This window comes from Mytilus edulis, chromosome 6, assembly GCF_963676685.1.
Source record: "Mytilus edulis chromosome 6, xbMytEdul2.2, whole genome shotgun sequence".
NCBI lineage: Eukaryota > Metazoa > Mollusca > Bivalvia > Mytilida > Mytilidae > Mytilus > Mytilus edulis.
This window is the reverse complement of record NC_092349.1, coordinates 15,803,004-15,813,434: the sequence shown is the minus strand read 5'-3', so window position 1 is coordinate 15,813,434 and position 10,431 is coordinate 15,803,004. Positions and strand designations below refer to the sequence as shown.

General features: G+C 30.2%; 1 protein-coding gene across 1 annotated transcript; it reads left to right on the top strand.

Annotated features, from left to right (window-relative positions):
- Positions 1-708: 708 nt before the first annotated feature.
- Positions 709-8,917, top strand: LOC139525997 (uncharacterized). Its single transcript, XM_071321182.1, has 9 exons — positions 709-801; positions 4,114-4,332; positions 4,832-5,002; positions 5,538-5,594; positions 6,060-6,278; positions 6,687-6,857; positions 7,362-7,388; positions 7,936-8,059; positions 8,649-8,917. Exons 1-9 carry the CDS (start codon positions 753-755, stop codon positions 8,722-8,724), a joined length of 1,113 nt encoding a protein of 370 aa, XP_071177283.1. The 5' UTR covers positions 709-752; the 3' UTR covers positions 8,725-8,917.
- Positions 8,918-10,431: the final 1,514 nt, after the last annotated feature.

The window sequence follows — 10,431 nt, the reverse complement described above, 5'->3', positions numbered from 1 at the left end:
TAAGAAATCTCCCAAAAGAGCAAATATTAAAACCCTGACCACAAGCACATCTTCCAAATATGCACAAACAGGCAGCGAAGTGAAAAATTCAGAGGGATCAAAAAGTTAAGCTGAATAACTATATGCCCTTAATAGGACAGACAAACGGACGGATAGACGGACATATGTACGGCCGAACGGACGGACATATGTACTACCGAACGGACGGACAGACGGACGAACGGATCGACAAACAGTCGAAAGTTCAGATGGACGGACAGGGGTAAAACAATATGCCACCAATTTTCAGTTGCGGGGCATAAAGAACTTCAGATTGTTTTTGACCATACGGCGAATTATATTTTTCAAAAAGAAAAGGAATTCCCTATATTAAAACACATAGATATGCAGGCCCTTACACGTAGTATATTAATTTCTTAAAATAAACTGTTTATAAGATTCCTTTGATGCTAATAGCACTGTTTATGTGTTCATGTTTTTTTGTATTAACCTAGTTATCTTTAAAGTTATTAAGAGATTAAAATCGGGAAGTTTCATTATCTAGAAAATTTTTGTATTCTCGATAATTTTGTAAAAATCAATATCACTGTTGTCAATGAATTTGCATTGATCTTCAAACAAACATTTGTTCGTGTTATCAGTGATAACAGTTAACCAGGAAGTTTCTTGTACCCATGGTATTATTGAAGAAAAAAGAATAACTTTAACATGTGTGCTTTAGTTGTTTTCAGTAATATGAAAGACCGCAAAAGATGAAAGTACAGTATGTCAAACTTTTATTGCTCGTCTTCTTAAATAAAGGTATGTGTATATATCATAGTTTTGAATTGTAATTATCTATTAAACGGTGTTTTAATGTGACTTCAGCTTATCTACCGTTTTTCGTAATAATTACAAACATTAAATGCACGATATACTTCATTATGCCTTTTATGTTTGATACTAAATAAAATAACAAAATAAATAGTCAGATAAATATCAAATCATTTACAAAATGCAAGAATGCTTGAGTATAAATTCTTCGATGCATCTAATTCTCTAAATATCTTATTTGGCCGACAATAATAATTTTACTACTACTACTACTACTACTACTACTACTTATTAATAATAATAATAACGATAATGATAATTGTAAAAATAAAATAATAATAATGATAATAATAATAATAATAATAATATTAATAATAATAATAATAATAATAATATTAATAATAATAATAATAATAATAATAATAATAATAATAATAATAATAATAATAATAATAATAGAAATAATAATAATAATATTGCTGAAATAAGTAAATGTGCGAAGAATGCAATAGAATAGAAAAAAATCGACACCTATATTATGTACTATATTGATTCGAGTTTAGAAGACAAACGTTAGACGTCATGTTAAAGACATATTGAACTTCAAATTAAAAAAAATAATATGCATATGTTTTTATAACAAAATGGCTTGTTTTAATTATAAAACTTATGTACATATATTTTTTCTCAAGAAATTTCTGTAATTTGTCCAAATTTAGAAGAAGTTTACTTTTTTTTATTGCTTACTTCCAGCAAACAATTCGCCGACATGTTTTCCGTATGCAGCGTGACCTTTCTCGAAAAAATCCGGTGATCGCAATACGCAAATACAAATGAAAAACCAAACTTAAACATCGCTCGGTCTTCAAGATTAACTATATTTTATTGTACCTGTTATACACGTGCTCGTCTGAATATCCATGCTTTTTTGTTGATTGTTTACAAACGGGTGACAATCGTTAAACTTCGGCTTTAAAATACGACCATTAATTAGCTGCCATATTGTCAAAACAACACTGACTTATCAGAATAAGAATGACGTTTCTGTATGCTTTTATTCAATTGTGATTTTTAACGCAGCGAAATCGACATAGCGTTTGTATATGGATTACGATACATGTGGATTTACGTCGGAGGTATATTGTAACAGACATGATTATGAACATATAGGAGTCTGTCCTAAGTACATACCGAGAATTTTATCACTGTGTTGATTACAAAGCAGAAGAAGCACGTCATATTAGAATTGAAGACACTCAATATCCAATAACTCTGTTCTCGCACCATTTGAAAATGCATTTTTGGATGACGTACAAATGTATGATTTCATTTCATATTTTTCGTATAATTATGTTAAATTTGTTTATCATACGTTTTTTCCAATACCAAAATTTAAAAAATTTTGAATATAACAAAAAAAGTTTTAACCTTGAAATTTCATATTACGGACAAAGCGCAAAACAATTTTGTTTTGCCTTCAACACAGTGGACAGTGCATTATGTTTGAATGAAATACATTCCAAAACTGTCTTTAATCGAAAATACTGATATAGGCACAATTTTCCTCACATGTTACTTTTAATGTTATAATAAGTTCAGGCCAGAGATGGGTCCGATTACTTTCAATGTAATTGATTAAATTACAATTACTTTGTCATTTGTACGATTAAATTAAATTAATGATTACATCATTTCTAAAAGTGTCTGATTAAATTAATGATTACATTGGCAAAGTAGTCATGATTACATCTGATTACAATGAATTAAAAAAAAAAAAATATTTTGAATGATGTGAATGAATTAACGTTTAATATAACTTACTATAGTATTTTTTAGAAAGGATTTTTTTATATATATTTTAAAATGGTAACTTCAAACTTCATCTATTTAATAAACCACAAAAGTTCACTACAGACACACATGAACATTATGTTACCCATTACACTTTATTATCATTGATCTCTGAATTATTTTGACTTCAATTGAATATGGCTTAAAGCCTTTATAAAGAGTTTGCTGTTAGTCTTCTGACCTCTTCCAGACTTTATATGTATTTCAAGGTGCAGTTTTTGGAAGTTGATATATGGATGAAATAAAGTTACCAGATAAAAATTATGTAAAAATGTAATAGAATTGTTTAAACAAATTGTAAACTAAATACAAGTACTATAAGTCAATGCATTTTACATGTCCAGTCTAAGTACATACAAAAAAAATGCCTATTTTAAACAAGATATTTGTCCAACTTTTAATTCAGTTTGTGCTAATTAGAGTAATTTTCACATGTCTGATAAATCTTTTATCATACATATTGTCCTACTTAATTAGAAATTGCAATAATAATAACCTTAATTGGTTTCCTACCTGTCAATTCAAAGTTTACAATAATCACCACATTAAAAGAAGATTATAATTCAGGGTTAAAGAAAAATATAATTTTGCTTAAATATAACAGTTTTTTTATCAAATATATATATGTACATCTTTTATAAATTGTGAATATATGTACAATATTTTTTACTAAGGCCTTCTGAGGCTAATGATGACTTTTTAATATTGTAACAGTTTATTTTTTACTGAAGTATACAAATCAATTAACATGCTTGATAAAGGAAACCAAACTATCTTAACTTGTTAAATTTCTATTAAATAAGAATAACAAAAAGGTTCATTTATTGACCACAAACACAGTTCAAGATTTTTTCATTGTAATCAGAATGTAATCAAAATGTAATCAGGATTACAGGGCATTTTGAAAAGTAATTGATTAAATTAAATTACATGTAATCAGATTTTTGGCTGATTAATGATTACAATGATTACTTGAAAAATTGTAATCAATTACAGCTGATTAATGATTACAATTACAATTACCACAAGTCTGGTTCAGGCATCAATGGAATACGTTAAAGTATAAAAGCAAGATTAATTGAAACATTTACACAGAAAAATACTGCATTCTGATAAGCATTGGTACAGCCTAATTTCAAAATCAAATATTTGTATCTATGCAAATTTTCGTTTGCATTTCCTTTTGTAAAATTTAAATGATAAAAACTAGAAAAGAAAATTATTGCTGTGAACAAAAAACTTTATTTCAATTAATTTACCATAGGTAAACATCTGATATATACTTAAAGTATTCTTGATTAAATTACTCTTAAGAACATTGGATGGCAAGTTGTCACATTGAAACTCATACCACATCTTATAAATATGAATGCATTTTAAGTTAAGCTATGTTTGTTTTTAAAGACGACAATTAAATTAATTGTACAGTTTTGTCCTTTTGACATTTAGGAGCTTCTGAGAAAGACCCTTGTAGTAACCATAAATTGCTTCCAAAAGCAGAATATCGTGGAAAGCAGTGTTTATTGTATGATGTGGGAAGTGCCACATGTGATCGAGGATTAGATAGTGGATGGTACGCAGTAAAGCAAAACAACAAATTTGTTGAAATGCCTACATCCTGTCCTCCAACATTTTCATGCGACACAGCAGCACCAATATGGTTAAATGGTACTTTATGTAACTATGACCAACTCCAAAAACTATCATATCATCGTGCTTGTCAGTTTCAAGTAACAGCTGTCCTCATTGCATATTTTTTTTTTATTATTATTCATGATTGTGCAATGTACAAAATAAGATAACAAGAATGATGAAAAAACAAAGTAATGCGTTTTTATATTTGAAAAATCGATAACAACACTTGATAAATTTCATAGGTCCGAAGCGCTCTTCTAGATTTACCTTTCACCAGGAATGTTCAAAGAGAAACAGTATTTGTAAAATGGAATTAAAACCCTAGATTTTTAATAAATATGATCTCCTTCGATTTTGATGTGAAAATGATTCAAAGCAGCATCTACATACTTTAATGACCTTCAATGAAATTAACCGAAGAAAGAAAATATCCTTTGTTCTAAATGAAATAAAATGTCAAATAAATATGTCGTATAATAGAATTATCATGTACACGTAGAAATTTTCCACACGATGCATATTGCTCTTACAGGATCTAATCCAAACAGTACAGAAGGAATAGTTGAAAGGCAGCTCTGTGTACGTGGAATATATGATGGTGAATGCTGTAAAAGCACTGTTTCTGCAAAGATGAAGAACTGTGGCGCCTTTTATGTGTATTACCTGGCGTACACCGATACATGTGATTATGCATATTGCTTTGGTATTTGTTTTGCATTAATTTTCAAGGTTAAAAATCAAAAATCATTCTGCTAAGTAGTTTTAATATTGAAAGTTTAGTATATTTTGTTTAGTCAGTAGAGACTAGTTTTTGTGCTCTTAAAAACAAAATAAACATCCGACGAATTAATCTATATGCTTAACTCTCAATGGTGAAAGTTTGATAATGTGTGGATTTGCTTAGTTTGTCGATGATTGTGATCTCCTACCATTTAAAATTCATGCCATTTTCTCAATTTCTTTTTTGTTATCTTGATCTGTACGGTTTGAGTAGATTTATGGGATCGGATCATTTGTAAAACACCGTGATAAATTAATAGCTAATGTTTGAAAATATTTTGATATTTGTACAGGGACTCATTACTCCCCCCCTATTTTGTCATTCAAACACCTCTGGTTTGGTAAGTTGAGCGTGCTCCTTTTGTTTTGTGGACTACACGTAATGAAATATAGTTAACATGTCTTTAATTTTAGTTAGTTTTCATATAAAATTAAGAAACGAGTCTTTACATTTTCAGGAAACGACAAGTGTCCAGCAACAGCATACACCAACTTTACAATGACACCGTCAACAGGTAAATTTTGATCGTATATCAATCTAAAAATATTACTAGTTTACATTTGGTTTGTTTTACTTTACGCAATTGCAGATTTTTTTTTTTAAAGAACATATTGGATAGTTCAACAATACATACAAACCTTAAACACACGACTATTCCAAGAAAACATATTTTCAACAACAAAAAACAACCTATGGTCTAAGTAGCCAGTTTGTATAAGTATACAATTTGTAGTGATTACTTTACTAATGAACCCATATTCATCCTCTCGAGTTGTTGGTAGAATAATGTTGCTCAGCATTTGTTTAAAACGTAATCATTGTAACAGTTGTAACCATCACTCTTGAATTCGGTTTTAATGATTGAAATCTGTTATATTGAAATTTCAATTGGGATCACGCGATACTCTAATCTCACTTGCTATAATATAGGATATCATTTTCCTTAACACAGTTATTATGTTAATTTTTATTTCAACAGTTCTATCACCAAGTGATCCTTGTCGTTCTGCTGTACCACTTTACAAAGCTGGTCTACGTGGAACTAATTGTCCAGTGTACGACGTTGGAAAACCAATATGTGACCGTCTTCTGTCAGTGGGGTGGTACAGTGTAAAGGTCAATGGAAAAAATTTGGATATGCCAAATACTTGTATCAATGCTGGAACATGCGGGACTTCGGCATCAATATGGCTAGATGGTTTGTTCTATTTTACAAATTAAAATATAAATTTTCAGGATCAGGTCTTAATACAGCTGCCCGAAATTATTTGATACAAAATGTTAATTTCTTCATCTCAAATTGAATTTATTTAAACATTTATTTCATTTACGTTTGTTTTAATCGCAAACTCTAACATCAAACATGCCAGGATATGTCATTGAATATTGAAAAAAATATATATATGCTGATAGCCAAACAAACGCGCTATACATCATATTTCAGTCTATTTATTCCGTTTTTTTAAATTTAAATCAGGTTTCTGGAATAGTTTGGTTTGTCCTTAATCAACGTTGATTCACACATTATTAATTGAACTTTTATGAGTTTATGAAAACAAACTGTTTAGATGTATGCTAAGTTTCCTGGTCTTGTATTTCAACTTAGGTACCTTACCTCTGAGGCCTTATGAAATTGTGAGACGAAAAGCTTGTATAACCGGTTTTTTGCCTGGGGAATGTTGCAAAAAAAGTTACAACGTAATGGTGAAGAACTGCTTGTCATACAATGTGTACTATTTGCCTTACACTGATTCTTGCGATGAAGCATTTTGTTTTGGTATGTAGTTTTTGTTAGTATCTGGTTAAATTATTATATTTACGTCACAGAAGATTCGCGAAAGAGAATTAAAAGTTAAAGTTTATTTTAAAAAAAATCTAATATTACAAAAGATTTATGTCTACTCGTTCAGAAATATCTCATTCTCAATTTTAATGTCTGAACATTCACAACATACTATCTGATGTTCAGTATTCATCGTTTGTTGATGTTGTTCATATGTGTTTCTCGTTTCTCGTTTTCTTTATATAGATTAAACAGCTGTTTTTTTCCGTTTGAATGGCTTTACGCATGCCATTTGTTGGCCTCTTTATAGCTTCGTTTCGGTGTGAGCCAATGCTGTGTTGAAGACCGTAATTTGACCTATAATAATTTATTTTTTACAAATTGTGACTTGGTTAAGTGAGTTGTCTCAATGGACCTCATACAACATCTTGTATTTAACATTAAATCTCTTGATATAAAAATGCGCAAATATATACAATGCAACAATTTATCTTTTAGGGAACGAAAAATGTATTTTCCCGAAAGGTAATTATTCATTTTTATCTTTCATTTAAACAAAAGTAGAAAACACAAATGTAACATGTTACTACGATACTTCTTTAATACACACTAAGAGATAATAATTCAAGTTCGTAAACATGCTAAAGTGTTCTTAAAAGATAACTTTTAGACAATTGAGAAGTAATAGATAACGTTATCAGTTACCTGAATGAATTTGTCTAAATGCTTCTCGAAACAGGTCATGAAGTTCAAAAGATGATAAAAAAAACAATCAACCATGAATAACGGAGAATAATAAAGACAACAGATAGTTCAAAATCACAACAACAATATGACCGTTTTATTCATATTGACTTGATATTGTCAAAATATTAAACGTAAACCACGATATTAGCAAAAATGAAAGCAACCCTTAGAACTACCGTCATCATATCTACAAAATCCGTTGTGGACCTTCTTTTCTAATTGCAAAATGTGTTTAAATTTTACAGTTAATGGGTTTGGATTTCAGATATTTGTTTGACGGGAATTTAAAAGCGTATGAAGTTACTATTTTTAGTTTTAATTTCAGTTGAAGTTTCAGACAACAGTTCGAAGATGACAGGAATTTATGTAGGAATAGGCGTCGTCATATTTCTTTTAGTCCTTATTATACTGTTACTGACCATCAAATTTTGGAATAGATGTAATGGCAGGTAAACTATATCATGTATATAATCTTTGTCATTAGTTCATATTTCACAATATGGTGCGCTTCTGTGGTATTATATATTATATGTTATTATTATATTATAATTGCATAAAATATACCAGGCTAATTACGTAGTACCCTTCACGCAGTTTTTGACAACATAAGACTCATCAAAGCCACTCGAATCAAGACAGTTTGAAGTACAAATCTCATAAAACGTTATTTAGAATTTAAAGCGAAAATTTCCATATGTTTAAAAAAAAAGTGTATTAATTTTTAGACTAAACAAAACAAAAACTTATCCAAAATAAACAAAAACAACATGAATGGTATTAAGAAGATCAAGAACTACATATTGCCATTCTTCGTTCGCAATGGACGTATTCTGGAGATATACGATAAAACATAACATCATTTTATTGTTGGTGATATTTTTCAGTGTCGCTAACAGGTAACACTGGGTAATATGAATTCAATCCGGCTTTATACATGTAATCTTAAGATACTAACTTATGGTGAAGTGTTGAAAAAACCTATAAATCGTCAGAATATAAGCGATGGTGTTTAATGTCCATGTTCTTCTTTATATTCAGGGGTTTAAAAGTCGAAAATGAAAAGACAGGCCAGCGGAATTTCACAGCATCACCACCACCACCATACAAGGCGTAGACTCGAATACTGCAGTAGTTTAGTTTACCTAAGAGTGTGAACATCTAGCAACACATGTTTCATATAAAGGAATCTCTTTTTTAAATATAATCAACTGATTTGATGTAACGAATTAAATCTTATTTGATTTACTTTTCTCAATGGGCTTTTGATTTTATAAATGGCTAAAAAGCATGTATTTACTCAATGTTTAGTTTCTGATATTACCAATTAAAAATTATAAGTTGGTGTGTTTGTAAAGTATGTTTGTTTTTGATTTTATTAAGTCAGTTCCAATCATCAAAAGTACGAGTTATATTGCAATATTACATATGATGCGCAATCGTTTAAAAAGTGAAACGACTTGGAGTTAAACGCTTTATTAATAAAAAAGGAAAAAATTAGAGCACATTTTGTCCACATGAACTTCACAGAGACTCTCGACTTGCTCGAAGGAATTTCAAATGCATAGGAAAAATAAAAAAATCAACGAAAATTACAAACACGACAAAAACAATGAGGAAAGTGCACAAGAACCTCATCAGAAACCTTAGGTGATTTAAGATGTTTCGGAAAGGTAAGCAAATCCTTGAGTTAGATACGATATGAAAGATAATACCGTCTGGAAAGATTGTTTTTACAATATACAGATTCCAAAATATAATGTACAATATACAATACGAGTATGTATCATGGTTGTAAATGACAAGAGTGTAAACAACTTTAATAAGTAAAAATGAAGACGCTTCTTCCAAACATAATTCATACCGAAAAATAAGCTGTAAAACGGACCGCATAACAAAATCATTCCGAATCATTTCGAATCGAAAAACCTTTAAATTTACGCACTAAAAATCACATATTGAAAAAGCAACAAACAACACTAACTATTTTAATGTAACTGACTCGGGACATGCACACAAAGAGTATGACAGGATCAATGATGGTCACTGTTTAATCCTCTTAGTGCTGGAAAAGTTTTTAAAACAAACATGAACATAGATTTGAAAATTTTCACACCAAAACTGAGGGTTAGTTTAAACTAGTTTCTACCAATAAGCAACCTATGTTTATCAAGACTACAGTCTCAACGGATAAAAACGTAATCAACATTTTTTTTAAAACTCATCAGATCGAGACCAACAGATTAAAGAAACCTTCTCTGGTGTCAGTTACCAGAGGAACAGTCAAACTCATAAATAAAATAAACCTGACAACGCCATGGCTAAAAATGAAAAAGACAAACAGACAAATAATAAAGTACACTAGAAGCAACATAGAAAAATAAAGACTGAGCCATACGAACCTACCAAAAAACTGAGGTGATTTCAGGTGCTCCGGAATAAAAGTTGTTGCAATTTTGTGGTTTTATAACACAACCGTCAACAAGGAATTTGGTTGGCTTCGGAATTCTCATATTTTCGTTAATGCGGGGTTCTCACAGTGCCGATTATTGCTCCCGTTTGAGATCAGACAGCATTAGGACACGAAAAGTATAACAGTCGGATTACTATCCTCAATGATCTGGAATGTCCTATTATTGCCTGAACGCTGTAGTATACGTTCGTAACAGATTCCTACGGATCAGAGAGGTCGACCTAGCACCCCCAACAGTTAGGTGCGTCCCGTAACATTCGGAAAAACTCGTCCGATTTTGTCTAGTCGAAATACAATCGTGATTATGTCGTGATAGATTCTGATGTATCGGATCAAAGTTGTAACAATGTT

Excerpts from the sequence above, each read along its gene's own strand:
- LOC139525997 (XM_071321182.1), top strand. The coding sequence starts at position 753 with ATGAAAGTACAGTATGTCAAACTTTTATTGCTCGTCTTCTTAAATAAA. Across the intron at positions 6,858-7,361 it reads CGATGAAGCATTTTGTTTTG|GGAACGAAAAATGTATTTTC; the intron begins GTATGTAGTTTT and ends TTTATCTTTTAG. Across the intron at positions 7,389-7,935 it reads AAAATGTATTTTCCCGAAAG|TTGAAGTTTCAGACAACAGT; the intron begins GTAATTATTCAT and ends TTTTAATTTCAG.